This window comes from Pseudophryne corroboree, chromosome 4, assembly GCF_028390025.1.
Source record: "Pseudophryne corroboree isolate aPseCor3 chromosome 4, aPseCor3.hap2, whole genome shotgun sequence".
NCBI classification, from domain to species: domain Eukaryota; kingdom Metazoa; phylum Chordata; class Amphibia; order Anura; family Myobatrachidae; genus Pseudophryne; species Pseudophryne corroboree.
This window is the reverse complement of record NC_086447.1, coordinates 148,192,595-148,219,247: the sequence shown is the minus strand read 5'-3', so window position 1 is coordinate 148,219,247 and position 26,653 is coordinate 148,192,595. Positions and strand designations below refer to the sequence as shown.

At 41.0% G+C, this 26,653-nt stretch overlaps 1 protein-coding gene across 1 annotated transcript in view; it reads left to right on the top strand.

Moving 5' to 3' along the window:
* Nucleotides 1–26,653, top strand: part of SNTG2 (syntrophin gamma 2) — a 1,009,087-nt gene that overhangs the window by 648,653 nt on the left and 333,781 nt on the right. Inside the window, exons 9-10 of the mRNA XM_063915497.1 lie at nt 16,525–16,652; nt 20,630–20,759. Of these exons, the coding sequence (XP_063771567.1) occupies nt 16,525–16,652; nt 20,630–20,759 (258 nt within the window). The remainder of the gene's footprint in view (nt 1–16,524; nt 16,653–20,629; nt 20,760–26,653) is intronic.

Genomic DNA, 26,653 nt, shown 5'->3' with positions numbered 1-26,653 from the left:
GGATCCAGAAATTTTCACGTTGGCAAAGTTTCCTGTACCTGTCACCTCCTCTTGAAGTGGAAGTGATAGTTTCTATCCCTATGAGATGTAAATCTTGTGGGTTTTTATGATGAAATTCGGCAAAATGTCTGGAAACACTGTGAAAGAGATGCCCCTTGAGTATATTTCGTCTATGCTCCAGGAATCTGGTTTTTAATTTGCGAGTTGTACGTCCCACATACATAAGTTGACAACTGCAGATTAGTATATATATAACAAAGATACTGTTACAATTAATATAAGAATTTATACTAAACGGTACATTATCTGATGAGGAAAAAGTTTTAGTTTTATTCTGTATAAAATCGCAGGTTATACAATAATTAGAACCACATTTGAAACACCCTTTCACTTTGGTTAACCACTGTGAAGAATTGGGGGCGATGTTTGATTGTCCTGTAGTTCTTTTGTCTACAAAGAAACTAGGGGCAAGTTGTTGTTGCAAACTGGCAGATCGTTTAAAGATAATTGATGGTTTGTCACCAATTTCTGTCTTTAGGATTGGATCGGTTAACAGAATTGAAAAATTGTTAGAAATAATATTCCTGATTTTTAATGAAGAGTTGTTATATTGTGAAAAAAAGTGTGGTTGGTCCTGCTTGAATTTGGAAATGTCCTGTTTATAATGTAGTAACTCTTCTCTATCAATTTGATTCACACGTGTACGGGCTTCTTGAATCAGCTCTATAGGATACCCCTTTTCACATAGAGATTGGGATAATTCATCAGCCTGAGCCGTATAATTATGATATTCACTACAATTACGCCTAATGCGTCGTAGCTGGCCATAGGGAAAATTCTTAAGCCAAGGTTTATGGTGAGAGCTATCAAAAGGTAAAAAATTATATTTATCTACTTCTTTCCTAAATGTTTTAGTTGAGATGACTCCATCCACTATAGTGAGGGAGATATCGAGGAAGGAGATGGAAGACCTGTCTATAGTGCAAGTGAAGGACAAATTAAAATCATTATTATTCAAAAGTGATGTGAAATCTGAAAAAAGATCAATATCTCCATCAAAAATAAAAAAAGATCATCTATATAACAGCCATAGTATACGAGGTCCGCGCCCAAGCCCCGCCCCCAGACATGCGCATCCTCGAATGCTCCCACGTACAGGTTGGCGAAGCTGGGCGCGAACCTCGTACCCATGGCCGTCCCCAGAATCTGTAAAAAAAATTGGTGATTGAATAAGAAATAATTGTGCGAAAGAATAAATTTAATTGCGGCCAAAATAAATTCCTGTAGATCCTTAGATAATGAATTGGATTTAGAGAGATATTGAGCAACAGTGGAGATACCCTTATTATGCGGGATGTTTGAGTATAATGCCTGTACATCACAGGTCATAAAGAAATATGAATCCTTCCACTTAATCTTCGCAATAGAATTTAAAAAAGATGTAGTGTCTTTAATATGTGATGGGAGAGTGGATGCGAGTGGTTGTAAAAAATAATCAACAAAATGTGATAAATTAGAAGTGAGGGAACCAACACCAGAAATTATAGGTCTACCCGGGGGTGCAGTGAGTGATTTATGAATTTTGGGTAGGTGATAGTAAGTGGGAGTAATAGGGTGAGTGGGTATAAGGTATTTCATCTCCTCCCTCGATATCGTACCTCCCCTGAAAGCATTCTCAACCATTTTAGTAAGTGACCTGTGAAAGTCACTTGAGGGATCTGCAGGTAATAGTTTGTAGACTTTTATATCTCTTAGTTGTCTGTAAGCCTCGGATAAATAATCATCCGTGTTTTGTATTACTATGCCCCCTCCCTTGTCTGCCGGCTTAATGACAAGGGAGGGGTCATTTGTAAGTTTTTGCAAGGAAATTTTTTCTTTTACTGTCAGATTCTGTTTATATTTAAATTTCTTTTGTTCTTTGTTACACAGGACATTAAATTCCTCCAGGGTTTTTTTATAGAAAATATCTATTGAGGAGCTTCTATGATGTAAAGGGAAGAATTGTGATTTATTTTTAAACCGCAAACCACGATCATTAATTCCTGCTGTAGTATAGATAGGAATAGTTTCCTCAAGGGGATTACTCTCCTGAAGAAGTGATTCCAGCATATCTATGCCGTTCTTATCACCATTGTCTAAGACAATTGGTATGCCATCTATTTTTTCCTGGGTTAATTTTTTAGAAACAAAATATCTCTTTCGAGTAAGAGTCCGTATATATCTATTAAGCTCTACAAAGAGACTGAAAAATGCCGGGGGTTTAGATGGGGCAAATTTGAGGCCTTTATTAAGTAATTTGATGATTATTTATCCGAGGCTTACAGACAACTAAGAGATATAAAAGTCTACAAACTATTACCTGCAGATCCCTCAAGTGACTTTCACAGGTCACTTACTAAAATGGTTGAGAATGCTTTCAGGGGAGGTATGATATCGAGGGAGGAGATGAAATACCTTATACCCACTCACCCTATTACTCCCACTTACTATCACCTACCCAAAATTCATAAATCACTCACTGCACCCCCGGGTAGACCTATAATTTCTGGTGTTGGTTCCCTCACTTCTAATTTATCACATTTTGTTGATTATTTTTTACAACCACTCGCATCCACTCTCCCATCACATATTAAAGACACTACATCTTTTTTAAATTCTATTGCGAAGATTAAGTGGAAGGATTCATATTTCTTTATGACCTGTGATGTACAGGCATTATACTCAAACATCCCGCATAATAAGGGTATCTCCACTGTTGCTCAATATCTCTCTAAATCCAATTCATTATCTAAGGATCTACAGGAATTTATTTTGGCCGCAATTAAATTTATTCTTTCGCACAATTATTTCTTATTCAATAACCAATTTTTTTTACAGATTCTGGGGACGGCCATGGGTACGAGGTTCGCGCCCAGCTTCGCCAACCTGTACATGGGAGCATTCGAGGATGCGCATGTCTGGGGGCGGGGCTTGGGCGCGGACCTCGTATACTATGGCCGTTATATAGATGATCTTTTTTTTATTTTTGATGGAGATATTGATCTTTTTTCAGATTTCACATCACTTTTGAATAATAATGATTTTAATTTGTCCTTCACTTGCACTATAGACAGGTCTTCCATCTCCTTCCTCGATATCTCCCTCACTATAGTGGATGGAATCATCTCAACTAAAACATTTAGGAAAGAAGTAGATAAATATAATTTTTTACCTTTTGATAGCTCTCACCATAAACCTTGGATTAAGAATATTCCCTATGGCCAGCTACGACGCATTAGGCGTAATTGTAGTGAATATCATAATTATACGGCTCAGGCTGATGAATTATCCCAATCTCTATGTGAAAAGGGGTATCCTATAGAGCTGATTCAAGAAGCCCGTACACGTGTGAATCAAATTGATAGAGAAGAGTTACTACATTATAAACAGGACATTTCCAAATTCAAGCAGGACCAACCACACTTTTTTTCACAATATAACAACTCTTCATTAAAAATCAGGAATATTATTTCTAACAATTTTTCAATTCTGTTAACCGATCCAATCCTAAAGACAGAAATTGGTGACAAACCATCAATTATCTTTAAACGATCTGCCAGTTTGCAACAACAACTTGCCCCTAGTTTCTTTGTAGACAAAAGAACTACAGGACAATCAAACATCGCCCCCAATTCTTCACAGTGGTTAACCAAAGTGAAAGGGTGTTTCAAATGTGGTTCTAATTATTGTATAACCTGCGATTTTATACAGAATAAAACTAAAACTTTTTCCTCATCAGATAATGTACCGTTTAGTATAAATTCTTATATTAACTGTAACAGTATCTTTGTTATATATATACTAATCTGCAGTTGTCAACTTATGTATGTGGGACGTACAACTCGCAAATTAAAAACCAGATTCCTGGAGCATAGACGAAATATACTCAAGGGGCATCTCTTTCACAGTGTTTCCAGACATTTTGCCGAATTTCATCATAAAAACCCACAAGATTTACATCTCATAGGGATAGAAACTATCACTTCCACTTCAAGAGGAGGTGACAGGTACAGGAAACTTTGCCAACGTGAAAATTTCTGGATCCATAAATTAAGAACCCTTGTTCCTAACGGTCTTAATGAAACCATAGAGTTTGATCCTTAATGTTAAAATACAACACATAACCAGCTGGGGGGATTTTCGTTCCCTGTCCCGATGGCTCTATCTTCTCTTTCTTCTTTAGGACATATTATTATTTATATTATCATGATTGATGTAATATATCAGGTAGGGGTATAGAAACATATTAACAACGAGAGAAGGAAATATTGGGGAATTTGGGTTAATAATTTAAATTCATTCATCTTACCTTAATAAATCTTTTTGATTTTATAGATCAATACCTAATTTCTTTTTTTTCTTCTTCTTTATATAAACCATTGGTAAGGATATATATATAAATATAAACCAGTAATGAAAAAATCCATTACTGGGATATTTAGGATATTAACCCAAATCTATTTGACCCTATTACAGTCACTTGCTACTTTACTATAACATCTACATAGACTATAGAGTCTATAATGTGCAACACCGGTAATCAATTACTGTGATGCTTTTATCTGTCACGTAGTTCCTGCAGTCGATTTTAGTTGGTAAATTTATCTATTGCATTTTTATAATACATAACATAGATCTTGTTTTATTTACTATTTAGTTTATTTATTTAATTAATCACTGTCTTTCTCCCTTAATGGATCCAAAAGATTTTTTTGGGTCTGAATTTGAGAATAGCTACACATTCTATGTTATGGAGAGCTGACTCTTATTTTTTAAACATTACCCGTTTATTATATATGAATTACACCTGGTTCTAATTGTATGATTACTGTTTATTGTATATGAACTGCACCTGGTTCCAATTGGATGATTACTATAAAAGTATAGACATATTAAGGAGGGGATATTCCTTTGAGAAAGTCACGTGATCGTGACGAAACGCGTTAGGCTCCTCCCACAATTTCTCTGATTGCTGACCCATTCAACACTGGCACTGCAAGCACTTTCACGGACGGCTCCGATCAGCGCCTCTCACTGAGCGGCTTCTTCCTGTTGCTAGCGGCGTCTGCCGCTCACGGACATTCCAACCCCAGTGTGTTAATCCATCTTATTTCACCTGGAGACCTTGGATAACGCCGATGCACGGCAAGTACCATAAACCTGGTAAACATTATTTAACGGCACGGGACAGTTTACTCCCTATTGCACATAGGTGGGCATATTAAAGGATTCTACCAGCTCACGGGAGATCCCAGAAAAAAGCCGTCTAATACAGAAACATCTCTCAGTATATGGTAACAGCCCTCATTAGGGCGATCTGCCGAAAAGCATATAATCACAAAGAGGGCTTCTATTGGATTTAACGGGGACGCCCGGCACTAATTAGCCCAGGAGAGGTAATTCAATCATTTTCCTCAATCTAACCATCTGCTGTCGGGACTTTTCCATATCTTGGAGTACATGCTGCCTCTGTACTTTTAGATACTGTTTAGTCTCACTATTCTGGTGAATGATACATTTTAGCGAGTAGCCATATGATTGCTACATGCATGTTACAATAATTTCTTTCTTAAATGCCATATCAATTATCTACTTTGTGCTAACACTGTTTTTTGTTGCATGATATTTAGGGTCAGTTCAGAGTCTATCTGTACATATAACTTTTTAAGATATTGTGTTTAAATTTCATTGGTATACTAACATTTTAATAAATATTTTTATTTATCATTATCGTGTTTTTCAGCTCTCCATTAACCAGGTCATATCTAACCACATTATAAGCGCAGCCAATCTTTCTTCCTTCGACATAAAAAAAGGTTGACATGAGTTTTTCACAATTTTTTTATTTTTTCAACTTTTTTATTACTTTGCAATCCACGTGGACTACAATTGGGAATGGCAACCTGTGCCGAGCAGAGAGGTAGCAGAGCGAGGCACCTTGCCCGAAGCATGGCGAGGGGACATGGGTGGTCATTCCGAGTTGATCGCTCGTTGTTTTTTTTTCGCAACGGAGCGATTAGTCGCTAATGCGCATGCGCAATGTCCACAGTGCGACTGCGCCAAGTAAATTTGCTATGCAGTTAGGTATTTTACTCACGGCATTACGAGGTTTTTTCTTCGTTCTGGTGATCGTAATGTGATTGACAGGAAGTGGGTGTTACTGGGCGGAAACAGGCTGTTTTATGTGTGTGTGTGAAAAAAAGCTGCCGTTTCTGGGAAAACCGCGGGAGTGTCTGAAGAAACGGGGGAGTGTCTGGGCGAACGCTGGGAGTGTTTGTGACGTCAAACCACGAACGAAACTGACTGAACTGATCGCAGTGGCAGAGTAAGTCTGGAGCTACTCAGAAACTGCTAAGAAGTGTCTATTCTCAATTGTGCTAATCTTTAGTTCGCAATTTTACTATGCTAAGATTCACTCCAGTAGGCGGCGGCTTAGCGTGTGCAAAGCTGCTAAAAGCAGCTTGCGAGCGAACAACTCGGAATGACCACCATGGTGCACTAATTGGGCTTCTCGGTCACTCTATGACACCAGAAAAATATAAAAAGCTAATGTCGACCTTTTTTCATGTCAGCCTATCATATGTCGACCTATAGACCATGTTGACCTAGCAACACTGTCAACCTAAGTGTGGTCGACCCAACGGCCCATACCCCACTGTGTTATGGAAAGCTGTGCTCATATGAGCAGGTCTTGTAAGATTCTCATTTTGGATAATTTTACTCTGATGCATGCACTATTAAAATGAAAATAATGTATTATAGGTAGAGATGAGTGGGTTCGGTTCTCTGAGAACCAAACCCTACCAAACTTCACATGTCAAACACGGGTCCGAGCTAAGCTCGGTTGTTCCCGCCTGACTCGCAAAAAACCCGAATGAGGCAAAACGTCATCATCCCGCTGTCGGATTCTCGTAAGATTCGGATTCCGTATAAAGAGCCGCGCGTCGCCGCCATTTTCACTTGTGCATTGTAGAGGATACAGAGAGGACGTGGCTACGTTCTCTCAGTGTCAAATCTCAGTATCAGTGCTCAGTATCAGTGCTTATTGCTGCTCAGTAATACTAGTACAGTGTCTCTCTTGTGCTGCTTCTTGCTGCTGTAGGGTGCTGTGGTAGTAGTGTCCTGTGACTGTGCATCGGTCATCATCATTCCAGTCACAGTGGTATCTGGGGGGGGGGGTGACAATTCCAGAGTACTTTTGTACTGCTCACTAATACTAGAACAGTGTCTTGTGCTGCATCATACTGCTCAGTGTTAGTTCTCCGTAGTATCATCAGTGCTCAGTGTAATCAGTGCTCAGTATCACTGCTCATTGTCTTGTGGTGCTCAGTAATACTACATTACTAATGCTAGTACAGTGTCTTGTGCTAATCGTGCTGCTCAGTGTCAGTTCTCCATAGTATCATCAGTGCTCAGTATCATCAGTGCTCAGTATCATCAGTGCTCAGTATCACTGCTCATTGTCTTGTGGTGCTCAGTGATACTACCTTACTAATACTAGTACAGTGTCTTGTGCTAATCGTGCTGCTCAGTGTCAGTTCTCCGTAGTATCATCAGTGCTCAGTATCATCAGTGCTCAGTATCATCAGTGCTCAGTATCACTGCTCATAGGGGGTAATTCTGAGTTGATCGCAGCAGCAAGTTTGTTAGCAACTGGGCAAAACCATGTGCACTGCAGGGGGGCAGATATAACATTTGCAGAGAGAGTTAGATTTGGGCGGGTTATTTTGTTTCTGTGCAGGGTAAATACTGGCTACTTTATTTTTACACTGCAATTTAGATTTAAGTTTGAATACACCCTACCCAAATCTAACTCTCTCTGCACATGTTATATCTGTCCCTCCTGCAGTGCACATGGGCCCTCATTCCGAGTTGTTCGCTCGGTAAAAATCTTCGCATCGCAGCGATTTTTCGCTTAATGCGCATGCGCAATGTCCGCACTGTGACTGCGCCAAGTAAATTTGCTATGCAGTTAGGTATTTTACTCACGGCTTTTTCATCGATCTGGCGATCGTAATGTGATTGACAGGAAATGGGTGTTACTGGGCGGAAACAGGCCGTTTTATGGGCGTGTGGGGAAAAACGCTACCGTTTCCGGAAAAAAACGCAGGAGTGGCTGGAGAAACGGGGGAGTGTCTGGGCGAACGCTGGGAGTGTTTGTGACGTCAAACCAGGAATGACAAGCACTGAACTGATCGCAGATGCCGAGTAAGTCTGAAGCTACTCAGAAACTGCTACGAGGTGTGTAATCGCAATATTGCGAATACATCGTTCGCAATTTTAAGATGCTAAGATTCACTCCCAGTAGGCGGCGGCTTAGCATGAGCAAATCTGCTAAAATCCGCTTGCGAGCGAACAACTCGGAATGACCTCCATGGTTTTGCCCAACTGCTAACAAATTTGCTGCTGTGATCAACTCAGAATTAGGCCCATTGTCTTGTGGTGCTCAGTAATACTACATTACTAATACTAGTACAGTGTCTTGTACTAATCGTGCTACTCAGTGTCAGTTCGCCGTAGTATCATTAGTGCTCACTATCATCAGTGCTCAGTATCACTGCTCATTGTCTTGTGGTGCTCAGTAATACTACATTACTAATACTAATACAGTGTCTTGTGCTAATCATGCTGCTCAGTGTCAGTTCTCCATAGTATCATCAGTGCTCAGTAAAATCAGTGCTCAGTAGCATCAGTGCTCAGTATCATCAGTGCTCAGTATCACTGCTCATTGTCTTGTGGTGCTCAGTAATACTACATTACTAATACTAGTACAGTGTCTTGTGCTGCATCTTGCTGCTGTAGGGTGCTGTGGTAGTGTCCTGTCACTGTGCATAGGTCATCATCATTCCAGTCACAGTGGTATCTGGTATCTATCTAGTGGTTTCTATTCCAGACATTACTGCCGTCTAATTCCAGATATATTACTGGCATATAATTCCACACATTAAAAAATGGAGAACAAAAATTTGGAGGGTAAAATAGGGAAAGATCAAGATCAACTTCCACCTAGTGCTGAAGCTGCTGCCACTAGTCATGGCAGAGATGATGAAATGCCATCAACGTCGTCTGCAAAGGCCGATGCCCAATGTCATAGTAGAGAGCACGTAATATCCAAAAAGCAAAAGTTCAGTAAAATGACCCAAAAATCTAAATTAAAATCGTCTGAGGAGAAGCGTAATCTTGCCAATATGCCATTTACGACACAGAGTAGCATGGAACGGCTAAGGCTCTCTCCTATGTTTCTCATTACTAGTGGTTCAGCTTCACATGACAATGGAAGCACTCATCCTCCCACTAGAAAAATGAAAAGAGTTAAGCTGGCAAAAGCACAGCATGAACTGTGCGTTCTTCTAAATCACAAATCCCCAAGGAGAGTCCAAGTGTGTCGGTTGAGATGCCTGACCATCCCAACACTGGATGGGAAGAGGTGGCTCCTTCCACCATTTGCACACCCTCTGCAAGTGCTGGAAGGAGCACCCACAGTCTAGTTCCTGATATTCAAATTGAAGATGTCACTGTTGAAGTACACCAGGATGAGGATATGGGTGTTGCTGGCGCTGAGGAGGAAATTGACGGGGAGGATTCTGATGGTGAGGTGATTTGTTTAAGTCAGGCACTCTGGGAGACACCTGTTGTCCGTGGGATGAATAAGGCCATTGACATGCCTGGGCAAAATACAAAAAAAATCACCTCTTCGTTGTGGAATTATTTCAACAGAAATGAGGACAGGTGTCAAGCCGTGTGTTGCCTTTGTCAAGCTGTAATAAGTAGGGGTAAGGACGTTAACCACCTAGGAACATCCTCCCTTATACGTCACCTGGAGCGCATTCATCAGAAGTCATTGACAAGTTCAAAAACTTTGGGTGACAGTGGAAGCAGTCCACTGCCAACTAAATCCCTTCTTCCTCTTGTACCCAAACTCCTGCAAACCACACCACCAACTCCCTCAATGTCAATTTCCTCCTTAGACAGGAATGCCAATAGTCCTGCAGGCCATGTCACTGGCAAGTCTGACGAGTCCTCTCCTAACTGAAGTTCCTCCGATGGATCCTTGAGTGTAACGCCTACTGCTGCTGTTGCTGCTGGCCCTGCTGTTGTTGCTGCTGGGAGTCGATCGTCATCCCAGAGGGGAAGTCGGAAGACCACTTGTACTACTTCCAGTAAGCAATTGACTGTCCAACCGTCCTTTGCGAGGAAAATGAAATATCACAGCAGTCATCCTGTTGCAAAGCAGAAAACTCAGGCATTGACAACTATGTTGGTGTTAGACATGCGTCCGGTATCCACCGTTAGTTCAAAGGGACTTAGAGAATTGCTTGTGGTAGTGTGTTCCTGGTACAAAATCCCATCTAGGTTCTACTTCTCTAGGCAGGCGACACCGAGAATGTACAGACGTCAGAAAAAGTGTCCTCAGTGTACTAAAAAATGCAGTTGTACCCACTGTCCACTTAACCACGGTCATGTGGACAAGTGGAGCAGGGCAGACTAAGGACTATATGACTGTGACAGTCCACTGGGTAGATGTATTGCCTGCCACAGCAACAACAGCTCCGGCACCAGTAGCAGCATCTTGCAAACACCAACTCGTTGCTATGCAGGCTATGCTTTGTATCACTGCTTTCCATAAGAGGCACACAGCTGACAACCTCTTACGGAAACTGAGGAACATCATCGCAGATTGGCTTACCCCAATTGGACTCTCCTGGGGATTTGTGATATCGGACAACGCTACCAATATTGTGCGTGCATTACATGTGGGCAAATTCCAGCACATCCCAATGACAGGGGAGTGCAAGAGATGCTGTCGGTAGCCCGAAGAATTGCGGGCCACTTTCGGCATTCAGCCACCGCGTGCCGAAGACTGGAGCACCAGCAAACACTCCTGAACCGGCCCTGCCATCATCCGAAGCAAGAGGTGGTAACGAGGTGGAATTCAACCCTCTATATGCTTCAGAGGATGGAGGAGCAGCAAAAGGCCATTCAAGCCTATACAGCTACCTACGATATAGGCAAAGGAGGGGGAATGCACCTGACTCAAGCACAGTAGAGAATGATTTCCATGTTGTGCAAGGTTCTCCAACCCTTTGAACTTGCCACACGTGAAGTCAGTTCAGACACTGCCAGCCTAAGTCAGGTAATTCCCATCAGGCTTTTGCAGAAGCTGCTGAAGAGATTGAAGGATGAACTAAAACGGAGCGATTCCCCTAGGCATGTGGGACTTGTGGATGGAGCCCTTCATTCGCTTAACCAGGATTCACGGGTGGTCAATCTGTTGAAATCAGAGCACTACATTTTGGCCACCATGCTCGATCCTAGGTTTAAAGCCTACGTTGTATCTCTCTTTCCGTCAGACAGATGGGCGCAATGTGATTGACAGGTGGGGCTGGAGTTTCCACAATGCAGTGGTGGCCCTGGGAAAATGGGGGAGGAGCAGAACAATTTTCGGGGTGGCTTCGTGACGTCTGGAAAAAGATGGCCGCTGACTGCTTGACAGCGCAGCCAGACTGCGCTGCCAGGGTTCAACCTTAGATCCGATGCCTCCGCAATCTAATTGAGGACAAATCGGTTGGCAGCCTTACACATGCTGGGCGGCCTTTTCCTGTGCTGGCTGCGTATGCAGTGATCTGCATTCATCTCTGAATATCCCCCTATGGGCGGTATCAAATTGGATGCAATCATTTTTCAGCTAATAAAAATGGCCTGATAATACGATTTTTTTATCATGCTATCCAAATGTAGGCCGAAAAATAACCCGCGATCATGGGATAACACATGGGATCCGGGAGAAGCTCCCAATTCCAATTGTCACTGCAGCTCCGGCAGCTGCTTATCACAGATTATGGTTCGGCTGTCTTCCTACCTTTCTGATCGTTCATTCTCTGTCTCCTCTCATGACTCCACCTCACCCTCACTTCCACTAACTGTTGGTGTTCCCCAAGGTTCTTTGCTTGGTCCTCTCCTTTACTCTCTCTATATGTCCTGAGCACATTAGTTCTTTTGACTTCCAATATCATCTCTATGCTGATGACACTCAAATCTACCTCTCCTCCCCGTACCTCTCCACCACTCTCCTCACTTGTATCTGCAACTGTCTCTCTGCTATCTCTTCTTGGATGTTCCAGCACTTTCTTAAACTTAACATGTCTAAGACTGAGCTACTCATCTTCCCTCCCTCACGCATAACCTCACCTATCACAGTTTCATTATCTATTAATGGCACTACTATCTCCTCTAGCCATTAAGTATGCTGTCTCGGAGTAATCCTTGACTCCTCCCTCTCCTTCAAGCCACACATTCAGCACCTCTCACAAACCTGCTGTTTTCATCTAAAAAATATTTCCAGGAACAGACCCTTTCTGACCCAGGATGCTACTAAGACCCTTATCCACTCACTGGTCATCTCCAGACTGGACTACTGCAATCTCCTCCTAACTGGCATCCCTGACAAATACCTCTCTCCACTCCAATCTATCCTCAATGCTGCAGCCCGGCTCATCTTCCTCACCAAATGCACTACGTCCACCTCCCCTCTCTTACAAGACCTTCACTGGCTTCCCTTCCCTTTTAGAATCCATTTCAAGATTCTCACACTCACTTACAAAGCCCTCACCAACTCCTCTACCATTTACATCTCTAACCTTATCTTCCTTTACACTCCGACCCGTCCTCTTCGCTCTGCTAATGCACGCCGACTCTCCTGCCTACTGATTACTTCCTCCCACCCCTACCTCCAAGATTTTTAACGTGCTGCTCCCTGTCTCTGGAATTCCCTACCTCTCCCCCACAGACTCTCCACCTCTCTGCAAAATTTCAAACAGGCTCTCAAGACCCACTTCTTCACCAAACCCAGCTGTCTCTCATCCTAAGGCTTCTGTTCCATGCTCTCTGTGTACCCTGTCTGTGTCACCCTGTCTGTCTACCCCTCCCCTATAGAATGTAAGCTCTCATGAGTAGGGCCCTCTTCCCTAATGTGCTTATCCTTTTCTTACTTTAATAATCTTCAACTGCACCAAATTCCGTGGTTTTCTGCCACCTGATACTTATTCCAGTGTCATCTGCTGATGTAGCTACAATTATTTACCCTGTACTTGTCCTATATTGTCTTCAACTATAAGTGGCTGTTTTCCTGTTTTGAATATTTGTTTATGTGCTCTGTAACTGGGTACTGCAGAACCCTTGTGGCGCCATATAAAGGATAATAATGATAATAATAATAATAATAATAATAATAATAATAATAATAATAAATGCTGGTTTTCGTGGCTAATTGGATAGTCCCTGCTGAATCCATTACCTGCTGTAAATGACTGCAGCTAAGTGGACACCGACCTATATGTCTTGGATTATCTGATTTACTTGCACTGTTGCCATTCATTATTCTGATAATTATTGCACTTCTGTCAGGTGGCACTTAGGTAAGTAAAGGAAGAATGACTGCGCTGTGAGAAAAGAGGTTGTCAGACTTTATTTCAACTGGGTATTGGTGTCTGTGTGAATACTGAAAGTGTAAATGATAGCAAGATGCTCTGCTTCCCAAATGTCAGTGGTATTGGGGTGAAAGATCGAAGTGCAGGAGGGGGCCCATAATTCCTGAAAGCCCAGGGTCCAGGTCATGGGGTTAATATAGCCCTGCTGTTAAAAGAGATATAAGAACCCTTCACATGCAAATATATATATTTTTTATGAAAACACTTTACAATATACGTCCAAGCCTCACCATCCCCAACTGAGTATAGAGCATGCTTTATTTATGTAGAATAAGTTTGCTCTAGAAAACATTGTTACATCAGTCATAGGGGTTTTGCATAACTGGGAATATTTTGCTCAGTATCACTGCTCATTGGCCCTCATTCCGAGTTGTTCGCTCGCAAGGCGATTTTAGCAGAGTTACACACGCTAAGCCGCCGCCTACTGGGAGTGAATCTTAGCTTCTTAAAATTGCGAACGATGTATTCGCAATATTGCGATTACAAACTACTTAGCAGTTTCAGAATAGCTTCAGACTTACTCGGCATCTGCGATCAGTTTAGTGCTTGTCGTTCCTGGTTTGACGTCACAAACACACCCAGCGTTCGCCCAGACACTCCTCCGTTTCTCCAGCCACTCCCGCGTTTTTTCCGGAAACGGTAGCGTTTTTATCCACACGCCCATAAAACGCCGTGTTTCCGCCCAGTAACACCCATTTCCTGTCAATCACACTACGATCGCCGGTGCGAAGAAAAAGCCGTGAGTAAAAATACTATCTTCATAGTAAAATTACTTGGCGCAGTCGCAGTGCGAACATTGCGCATGCGTACTAAGCAGAAAAACGCTGCGATGCGAAGAAAATTACAGAGCGAACGACTCGGAATGAGGGCCATTGTCTTGTGCTGCATCGTGGTTCTCAGTAATACTACATTACTAATACTAGTACAGTGTCTTGTGCTGCATCGTGCTGCTCAGTGTCAGTTCTCAGTAGTATCATCAGTGCTCAGTATCACTGCTCATTGTCTTGTGGTGCTCAGTAATACTACATTACTAATACTAGTACAGTGTCTTGTGCTACATCGTGCTGCTCAGTGTCAGTGCTCAGTAGTATCATCAGTGCTCAGTATCACTGCTCATTGTCTTGTGGTGCTCAGTAATACTACATTACTAATACTAGTACAGTGTCTTGTGCTGCATCGTGCTGCTCAGTGTCAGTGCTCAGTAGTATCATCAGTTCTCAGTATCACTGCTCATTGTCTTGTGCTGCATCGTGGTGCTCAGTAATACTACATTACTAATATTAGTACAGTGTCTTGTGCTGCATCGTGCTGCTCAGTGTCAGTGCTCAGTAGTATCATCAGTGCTCAGTATCAGTGCTCAGTAGTATCATCAGTGCTCAGTATCACTGCTCATTGTCTTGTGGTGCTCAGTAATACTACATTACTAATACTAGTACAGTGTCTTGTGCTGCATCGTGCTGCTCAGTGTCAGTGCTCAGTAGTATCATCAGTTCTCAGTATCACTGCTCATTGTCTTGTGCTGCATCGTGGTGCTCAGTAATACTACATTACTAATATTAGTACAGTGTCTTGTGCTGCATCGTGCTGCTCAGTGTCAGTGCTCAGTAGTATCATCAGTGCTCAGTATCAGTGCTCAGTAGTATCATCAGTGCTCAGTATCACTGGTCAGTGCTCAGTGTCTTGTGCTGCATCGTGCTGCTCAGTGTCTGCCATTTGATATAATTCCCGTGATACTGGCTTTTAATTCTATTGATTTTGTCATTTTCTTCCAGTGATTTGGACCAATAATACCATCGATTAGAACAAATAATTCCTGTGATACTGGCTTTTAATTCTAGTGATTTTGTCATTTTCTTCCAGTGATTTGGACCAATAATACCATTGATTCGAACAAATAATTACTGTGATACTGGCATTTAATTCTAGTGATTTTGTCATTTTCTTCCAGTGATTTGGACCAATAATTCCATTGATTAGAACGAATAATTCCTGTGATACTGGCTTTTAATTCTAGTGATTTGTCATTTTCTTCCAGTGATTTGGACCAATAATACCATTGATTAGAGCGAATAATACCTGTGATACTGGCAATTAATTCTAGTAATTTTGACATTTTCTTCCAGTGATTGGACCAATAATTCCATTGATTAGAATGAATAATTCCAGTGATATTGCCTTATAATTCACATGATACTGGAGTCTAATTCTAGATGGGCCAGGTGTTTGTGTTGAAAAGCTTAGCCATCCAGCGACCGCCATCCAGCGACCTTGGTGCACCTCTTTTTTTCTTTGCATCATGTGCTGTTTGTAGACTATTTTGTTAAGTGCCATCCTGTCTGACACTGCAGTGCCACTCCTAGATGGGCCAGGTGTTTGTGCCGCCCACTTGGGTTGCTTAGCTTAGTCATCCAGCGACCTCGGTGCAAATTTTAGGACTAAAAATAATATTGTGAGGTGTGAGGTGTTCAGAATAGACTGGAAATGAGAGGAAATTATTGTTATTGAGGTTAATAATACTATAGGATCAAAATTATCCCCAAATTCTATGATTTTAGCTGTTTTTGAGGTTTTTTTAAAAATCACCCGAATCCAAAACGCATCCAAATCCAAAACCCGAAAGGGTGGTTTTGCTAAAATGCGTCCGAATCCAAAACACGACCGCGGACCTGAATCCAAAACCAAAACACAAAACACGAAAAATGCCCGCTGCTCATCTCTGCTGTATATACACTCTATTGTTGAATCTGTCATGTTTACCTTGTGATACCACTTGATTGTAAAGAAGAACCATTCACTGCAACTTCTTTATTTTTGTACAAAAAAACATTATTCTCAAGAAGGCAATAAACTATCATAGCATGGTAAATACAACCTTGAATTTTGAATTATGGCCTCATAATACTTTTAAAAAGCAAATGGAATATTTTATTTATTGTATTCTGGATTTCTGTTACTGTTATTAAACATCAAAAATGTTTTTTTATGCATCATTTTTTAGGCCCCATCATCACCTTCATCTCCTACAATTAAAGATCTCAAATATGAGAAGCGATGGATAGATGACGTTTCGATTCCTTTATTAATGGCTCGAATTTCAAGGTTTAAGGCTTCAGCAGCTAAACAAAGGTTTGTATGATCTTATTCAATTAATGAATTTAATTTATCAGGACTGTTTTGTACCATATTTCCAAAAAATAAAGACATATTTAATTCAATGTTCTTAACCCCTTTGCTGCTAAAGAAAAGTGGGCAAGGCTTGATGATGTCATCATGTTGGAAACTAAATGTTAAAACGCTCCCTTTCCAGGTGAACCACTGTAGACATTTTTAAAAACCAGGAAGTAAGAGAGTGTTAAAAAAGTTCTCTCTCTCTCCCATACTGGCATTCGTAGACTTAGGTGTATCCGATTTTGAAAGATGGTAGTCCTTTCTTTTAACTTTTGTGAACACTGAGAAGAACATTGAGAAGTTATTCTCTGGTCATGATGTGGGGATCAGGGAACTAAATGTGCAAAATATCCACCATTCTGACACCTACACACTCCATTGTTTGATTGAGGGGAATCCTTTTTTCACACAATGTGCCCCCTTAATAATTATTATCTGCTGATCACTAGACAATAACATCCTATACATACAGAGTTTCCCAAACTCCTCCATTACAGTCTAGGTTTTAAGGATAACCATGTTTGAGCACAGTTGACTTAATTACCATCTTAGACAATTTGATTTAACCAACAGGTCTCAAGCATAGATTTCCTTAAAACCTGGAATGTAATGGCAGAGTTTGGGAAACTGTCTTACAGTATACTACAGAAAGTATTACGATAAACAGAGATGGGGATTCTAGTGTCCAGTTGTCACACATAAACCATGAGTTCCCTCCCTTGGTGCCCTACTGTAGGTTGCCTTTTAAAAAAAAAATGGTATTTCATATATTCTTACATATTTTGGGGTCTATTCATGAAGCAGTGAAAAGTGTGGAGAAGTGAGCCAGTGGAGAAGTTGCCCATGGCAACCAATCAGCTGCTATAGATATTATTATAGAATGCACTTTATAAATGTTACCTCCGCACTGATTAGTTGCCATGGACAATGTCTCCACTGGATCACTTCTCCACATACAGTACATACATTATCAATTTCAGTTGCAGATTTTATTATTAAAAAAACGTAGTAAAATAGTAGAATCTGAATATTCTCTGCTTTGGAAAGGTGGATTAATTCCAAAGCAAGTACCACAAAGTATTTGTTGCTGGTGGTTAGACAGAAGATAAACACATTTGCTTTTAGTTCACTTTCTTGCAATTTCAATAAAAACACTTTTTTGGATAATTTGAATAGATTATCTTTGCTGTATGAGGAGAGATAAGCAAACAGTAAGACTAAATGCTAAATTCAATGGCTTTTGTAAAGAAATAAAATAATTTGCAAGTAGTGCATAAGCATTTACTGGTATTAATGTTTGAATAAGAGCAGCTCAGAAAGTAACAAAGTAGGCTCATAAGCCAAAGCGATAAATAGCAATGATAATTTTGATTGCATTGTTTTTTTTTCAAGGATTTATGGAATATTTAGCAAGAATTTAAATATGAGCCTTTTCTTTTAACTATATTACATTATTCAGATATGGGAAATACTTTTTCATCATCTAAGAGCTTACTTTTCTGTAGGAGAGCACGGCTCTGCATAGTGCATACAGTATATGTTAAATCAGAGGTTCTCAAACTCGGTCCTCGGGAGCCCACACAGTGCATGTTTTGCAGGTAACCCAGCAGGTGCACAGGTGTATTAATTAATTACTCACTGACACATTTTAAAAGGTACACAGGTGGAGCGAATTATTTCACTTGCGATTCTGTGAGGAGACCTGCAAAACATGCACTGTGTGGGCCCCAGAGGACCGAGTTTGAGAACCTCTGTGTTAAATGATTTACTAAGTTACACAAAGCTTCTTCCTGTTTCTTTTGTCTACTGATTTGCAAGAGTTTTCCTAAGAATATCAGTAGGCTAAGTTCCTGCTGAGAAAAGTTTTGAATTAAGATCAAACTTGTCTATTAGAACACTATTTTAAAACATTAAGGGTATACCTGCCTATTTACCCGGAATGTCCAGGAGACTCTTGAACCTCAGTTTGCTCTCCTGGATGCCCGTATAAGTAAGAGTCCCCCTGATGGTCCTGGTGGTCAAGGAGTCATAATAATAATGTGGTTTGCGCAAAATATTATAATGGCCCTACACCTTTGTTACGATGCCAGTAATCATGGCATTATATAGCAGGAATCGGTTCACAAGCAAAGATGAGGTCGCTAATGACAGGGGACATTGCTAGCGATTGCTTACTGCAGTATACAGCATGTCAGACATCTGCCCACGTCAGACCCAGCATCTGCAAGAGTGTATGCACTTACCGCATGCCGGGTCCCTTCAGCAGAGATGTCGGGCAGGGTACAAATCGTCTAGTGTGTACCCAGCCTTAGTCTCGGAAGACATGATCAAAGTCTAATGGTACTGTCTGAGGGACACCTTGTCCTAAACACAGGTGAAGTTAAGTAAATTATATGTGGGTTTGTATGTTAAATACTGTACCAAACATGTACTGGGAGAATAGATTAGGGATTGATGATAGAGTGTCAAGGCTTGAATCAGCTTTGATGCAGGGGGAGAATTAACTATTGGCATCATCCACTGTTGGCATTACAAACTTTGGTAGAGTCAACTCGGCTTATTTGATGTATTCATAGTCTTGCCACATTGAAAAGGTTTCTACAGATGCCCATGCAAGTTTCTGAATGGTCAAGCTAACAAAACTGTATTCCAGCTGCTGCTCAATTAATATGATCAACACATTAAGTGCTACATTCATTTAAATATCTCCTGGGTGTAAAGCCCTAAATAATGGACCATTATTGCTGAAGATAAGGGAGAGTTACTTTAAAACTGGGAAGGTTCTGGATATGGGATCACTTTGGTTCTATTATTTGTGAAGTAAAGAGTCTATTCCTATGTTAAAAGTATTAACCATAGTCATTTTATTTCCTTTAATAATATAAATGAGTTATCACATTATTACCTAATTATAGGGGACACTCATTTTTGTAACCGCTTGACAAATTAAGACTTAAGTTATTCTCAATTCCTACAGTATGAGAATTATATATGTAATACATAATGCACAAGGTTCTTCTCTTAAATATTACCAGTTATTCTATCTAACACCTTGCATGTGCTCCCTCACTTCGTACAATATCCCAATTGTATCTCATTGTTGACCTTGTTTGTGATGCTCCCTGTCTTGGATATTCTTTACTCTATTACATCAAATCCTCTCTTTGCATCTAAAATCATCTTCCAATTGCAGATATACAGCTATGCTTGTTCAATACAGCTTATTCATGTAACCGTTACCTAATATTTTTTTATTGTATATAGTATATTGAGGCCTCTGATGGTTTTTACAAACATGTTCAATTACTAGATTTTCACTGTTTGGTTAGTGTTACATGATACAGTGGGTAGATGTATTAAGCTTGGAGAAATGATAAAGCAGTGATAAGTGAAAGGTGATAACGCACCAGCCAAACAGCTTCTGTCATTTTTCAAATTCGTAATGATTGGCTGGTGCGTTATCACCTTCCACTAATCACCGCTTTATCACTTCTCTCGGCTTAATACATCTACCCCAGTATGTGATGGGTTCACTACGATATGCCGGCGGTCGGGCTCCCGGCGTCCAGCATACCGCCGCCGGGAGCCCGACCGCCGGCTTACCGACAGTGTGGCGAGCGCAAATGAGCCCCTTGCGGGCTCGCTGCGCTCGCCACGCTACGGGCACGGTGGCGTGCTACGCGCGCCACACTATTTTATTCTCCCTCCAGGGGGGTCGTGGACCCCCACGAGGGAGTTTAAGTGTTGGTATGCCGGCTGTCGGGCTCCCGGCGCCGGTATGCTGGTCGCCGGGAGCCCGACCGCCGGCATACTGAAGACCACCCGTATGTGATATGTGAGATAGAACATCTGTCATTATTAGTGGTGTTGTTGTTATTATTATTATTATTATTATTATTAATGCTATTATTATACATATGCTCTATTTGTAACAGACCTAATTCATTTGAATTGCTGGCACAAGATGGCGTCAGCTCGGGGACTCTCCAGTTTAATTCAGCACATGACAGTGCAGACTGGCTGCGAGGAATATCAACAAATATTAGTGATCTGACACAACAAAATGTAAGTTCTTTGTTATTGTGTGAGGACCCATGTTATAAAAATGTATTCAGCATTATTTCACATAACCATGTTACTGATAAGGACAAGTGGAAACTGTTCCATTACACACCTTATTAAGAGGATGTTCAAGTGCATTGTCCAACTTCTGACATACAAGCAGAATGTGGATAATATTTGCTACCAAGATGTTCTATCTATCTTATGTCTGTCTAATATTATTCTGTGTCTGTCTGTCTATAGGCCTCATTCAGGTTTGTTAGCAAACCAAAAAAGTTATCAATTGGGCAAAACCATGTTGCACTGAAAGTGGGGCAGATGTAACATGTGCAGAGAGATTTAGATTTTTCACTAGTTTTTAATCACTTTATGTAATATGAGAATAGGGGATATGCAATAATTAACCATTATTGTTGGTAGATTAAAGTATAATGAATACTTTATGCAAAATGAAGTACCAATGTTAATGATGATAACATGGATACAAAATGGTTGCAGTTCTTCAAATGTAAAAAGTTCAATACATTAAATGAATACTAATCGGGAGACAGAATGTGTAAGCCATGCAACATATGCACATCTATCCATGCGCAGTAATGATTTTCAGGCTGTTTCTATAGCAACCCGGCAGGCAGGATGCATGCCGGGATTGCTGCGGGAGGGCGGAGCCGGAGCGCAGGACGGACACCGCTGCAGTGGTGTCTATAACGTCTGCCCGGAGCAGACAAAGCAATTTTAGGTAAGCGAGCACTATTTTAGACATAGCGCTCGTTGGTAAATACACTTTAGTGTGCAGCAGTATAGGGAAAATGAAAGGCTAATAGCGCTGCTAGTTAGCAACGCTATTAGCCTTGTTAAATAGAAATTGGCCCCATTTACCACTTAAAATGAGTTTCCATCATGGAAACTCGTGGATAAATGGGGCCCAAAGTGTAGTAAGGAAGAGAAGATTTATCCCCAATAACAATTAGCCACTCACATTTGTGTCCTGCTTACGGCATCTCCCGGCTCCTGGTACTTTCCCTTTTTAAAGAAGCCTTCTCTGGAGTATTCAGTCCCATGCATCTGCCTCGTGTGGTGTGCAATAACTGGACGGTTGTGGTATTGTAAGTGGTATTCCGAAGAGTCCTTATGTGTTTTTCCGGATGTTTTTAACATCAGCGGCTTCCTCAGAGTCTGTCCCAGAATGAGTTACAGAGGATCTGTTCAGAATGTTGTGCAGTTTTATTCAGTGGAAATTTTGAAGTGGGAGTATGGAAAGATCAGTGGCTAGGGGCTTGAACCCCCCTGATATTAACATACTACCACTTAAAAATAATGACACAAAGTCTAATCCCCAGGATCCCTTACAAGGGGCTCTCTGCCCGCTTAACAAGCACCACCAGCCTGAGGCCTGATTGCACACATGTGCCTAGTGCCCGACAACCCTGGTGGTTTAGGAATGGTTAAATAAGTGAAGATGGCCAAAGCCACCTACCATGGTGCTGGGAGAGGCTACAGTGGGAGCTTTGTTGTGAATGGTTAAATAAGTGAAGATGGCCAAAGCCACCTACCATGGTGCTGGGAGAGGCTACAGTGGGAGCTTTGTTTAGCTCTTTTCCTTTCCACCACTGCAGCACTCTCCAGTCCTCAGCTTCTTATTTCAGCCACTGGCCCTCCTCTTCTTTCTACCACGAGGTTTCTTCCATGGGCAGCTCTCCCTTCCTCTTTCTTTGAGAGGTCTTCTTTCATTCCTCTCTATTTCTCAGTGCATTTTAAATTTTGCACCGGCCACAAGTCAATCATCCCTCACGAACCAGCAGCCAATCAGGGGCAGGTGCGATGCTACCCCTGATTGTCTGCTGGTACACAAGCTGTGATTGACTTGTGATCAGTACTGAATTCAAAATGCAGCCAGCCACCCCACTAAAATATGTATAGACTTGCCTGATATTAGGAGAACTGAGCAGGAGATACCTCAGAGATGCTGCAGGTTCTTTTAGGAGACTGAAAAACCAAGGAAGACAAAAGCAAAAAATAAAAAACAGCACCAGGAAACACTGAAGAACCCGCAGACAGGGTTCACATTTAGTCTGGAAAACTGGTTGAAGATTTAGCAAACAATGGGGTTCTAGGCAGGATTAAATAGCTTGCCTAACAAGGACTGCATGGTGTTTACTTTGACAAAATCATCTGAAAACATTTATGGTAAAGTTACTGAGATGGCGATGCCATACCAGAACAAATTGAAGACCCTGTGTCTAACTGGACTTAACAGCAGAGAGACAGTAAGTACAGTATGATTAGCCATCCATCAGGTTGTAACTGGGGAATGAACCCTTCATCCAAAGCTATACTTTGTACTCACTCCCCTTCTCTTCTTGGCATCCCTAACTACTCTGATTCAATTAAAGAAAAATGAGACAAAATCAATTAGAAGAAATTACCTGGAATAGATGGATTACATCTTTTAGCTCTGTTTATTTTTTTCTAAACAATTTTACTAAAGTGTAAACATTCTCTGCTCACAAGTGTATAATATATGGTTTGGCATATAGCAAATATGGCCGCAGTATTTAAAATATCTACAGTTTTTCATTTTTTTTCTGATTTTTATTATATAACTTCTGTGCCGATATAAAGACTGTAAAATGACAGTTTTAGTTTGAGTAATTTTAACAATAAAATGCACCCCATTTTATTAACAGCCACCATTGCCCCTTTTAGCAATCCCCTAAATGTTTGCTCATGATCTATTAACTGTGCTATGGCAAATGGAAAAGCTTAGTGAGTGATAAGGTTTATTTTATCTCAATATTAATGGGTATCCAGATAATAGATAGACAGTGTCTAGTTAGACAGTCAATCGATAGACACCATATGTTAGACAGACATTAGATCGACAGGGTCAAAAGGTCGACAGGGTGAAAAAGTCAATATAAAAAAGGTAGACAGTACAAAAGGTTGACAGGGTCAAAAGGCTGACATGAAAATGATCGACATAAAAAAGGTAGAAACAGGATTTAAATTTTTTTTTACATGTTTTTGTACTTTTTCATACCTTCTTCATCCATGTCAGCATAGAGTTTGTTATAAACCTTTTGGTGAGTGCAGTGAGTCACCGAGCCCGAAGCGTGGTGAGCAAAGCTTTCTACAATTGGGGGCCGCAGATGACAAAACTATCCACACAAACCCCAAAATGGTGTCTACCTTTTTTATGTTGACCATTTTCATGTCGACCTTTTAACTCTGTCTATTTTTTGACCCTGTCGACCTTTTGTACAGTCTACTTTTTTCATGTCTACCTTTTGACCCTGTTGACATTTTTACCCTGTCGACCTTTAGACTGTCTAACATGTGGTGTCTATCTATTGACTAACTAGACACTACCTATCTATTATACCATACCCATCTTAATGTACCCTGGTTGTGGATGAAAATTGAAAGGTGTATTAACTATTAGTATTCATGAAAGGTCTACCTTATTAATCTTGTGTTTCTTCTCCAACCTTACTAAGTACATATGTATATGTAATAATACATAAAGATGTGTTAAATTGTTTCAAAATGGTTCATGAACCAATCTGATCCTAGTTCCAAAAAATTCCATTACCCTCTCAAACTTAGGATGGGTCAACATTTTGATCTAGATTTGAGCAAGGAGAAGAGGTTCTAAAGTTTTTTTTAGTTTAAATTGGGGGATTCAGAATTACAGACCAGTGATCGTGTGCGGAATCTTGGCGTTGTCCTGGATGGTGGCTTGACACTTAAACATCAGATATCAGCCACAATCAAATCCTCATTCTTTCACCTGAGGAACATAGCCAGAATCAAGCACTTAATTCCCTCAGATGACATGCCAAAAGTCATACATGCATTTGTATCATCTCGTTTAGACTACTGTAATGCCCTCTACCTTGGTCTACCAGCAAAAGAATTGCAACGCTTACAGCTGGTGCAAAACACAGCTGCCAGGCTATTAACCAACCAGCCCCGTTCTAGCCACATAACACCCATCCTCTACTCCCTTCACTGGCTGCCTGTAAGATGGCGAATCATCTTCAAGATTGGCTTACTGAGTTTCAAAGCATTACATGACCAAGGCCCAAGGTACCTGAAACAGCTTCTGACCCCATACTGCCCCACTCGATTACTGCGATCTGTAGATGAAGGACTTTTAGCAGTACCTAGAATCTACCGTAATTCATCTGGGGGTCGAGCTTTTAGTCATGCGGCTCCGACTGTATGGAACTCACTTCCCCGCACAGTGCGAGAGGCCCCAACTATAGAATCCTTCAAAAGTAGACTCAAGACTTTCCTGTTTACTCAAGCATTTCCATAGTGTCCCTTTTAGTATCTTCATGCTTCTGTATTTTATGAAAATGTACTTCATTATTTTCTGTACTATATTATGCTATGTATCTGTTAAGCGCCTTGGGTCCTATTGGAGAAAGAGCGCTATATAAATAAAATTATTATTATTATTATTATTATTATTATTATTAAATAATAATATTGTGTAGAATTTTCAACTTTTTCCCAGACAAATAGGCAATTCAGGAATCAAACTAGAATGTAAAAAGATGTTCAAAATACTATCAAATGTAGACATTTATGCTCAAGCAGGCAGAGAAGGGAATTTTTATCCTTTTATCTTGAGCTGCAAACTCAAACTTTGAAACTCTATATTTGAGCTAACAGCTTAGCAGATTTAAAATACAAACTATGCTGATTGAACCAAAAATGTTTTTGAGACACTGAATTTATTGTGCCGGACAGTTTTAATCAAACTTTGTATTGGCTCCAAAAGTTAGAGCATCTCTAATGATGTAAAAGGAGCTACAGAACATCACCTGTTCAAGCATAATCTTCACCTTACAATGGGGCTAATTCAGACCTGTTCGCTCTCTAGGGGATTTTTGCAGTCATGCGTTCGCATAGTCACCGCCCATAGGGGAGTGTATATTCGCTTTGCAAGTTTGCGGACACGTGTAGCAGAGCTGTACAAAAAATTTTGTGCAGTCTCTGAGTAGCCCAGGACTTACTCAGCTGCTGCGATCATTTCAGCCTGTTCAGGACCGGAGATTGACGTCAAACACCCGCCATGTAAACGCTTGGACACGCCTGCGTTTTTCCAAACACTCCCAGAAATAGGTCAGTTGACACCCACAAACGCCCTCTTCCTGTCAATCTCCTTGCGATCGGCTGAGCGAATGGATCCTTTGCACAAACCCATCGTTGAGCGGCGATCCGCTTTGTACCCGTGTGACGCGCCTGCTCATTGCGGTGTATACGCATATGCAGTTTAGACCTGATCGCCCGCTGTATGAAAACGCAGCCTAGCGATCAGGTCTGAATTAGGCCCAATATGTATAATAACTACAATGTGGTAGACTATGCGTCACCTACTGTTTGCTTCTTGTGGTTGTATTGATGGGATGTAGTTGGGATCCCGATGCTCAGAATACTGACAGTCATAATCTCGGCACCGAGATCCTGACACCTGTCAGAATACCAATGCCGGCATCCTGACAGGTAAGATCCTGAATTTAAGTATCCTGGTGAAGTTAGGATTAGGCTGCGGGAGTAGTGTTAGGTTTAGGCTGCGTAGGGGATGGTTAGGGGTAGGCTGAGGATTAGGCTTAGCTGCCTCTAGCACTTCTGTCATCATTTCAAATAGTTGGGATGCCAGGGTCAGTATTATGATAGCTGGCATCCCGACTGCCGGGATTACGTACCCAAGACGTATTGATAATGATGACAAATGGGAATAGTTCAACTGTAATAAATACTGTTACATTATGTGTCAGGAATTAGACATGTATCTTTCCAAGCAACAGCATTGTGAGCTGACAACTGAATCTTGGGTTGCCAATGTTACTGTGGGGGTGATGCATCAAAACTTCTAAAGAAGACAG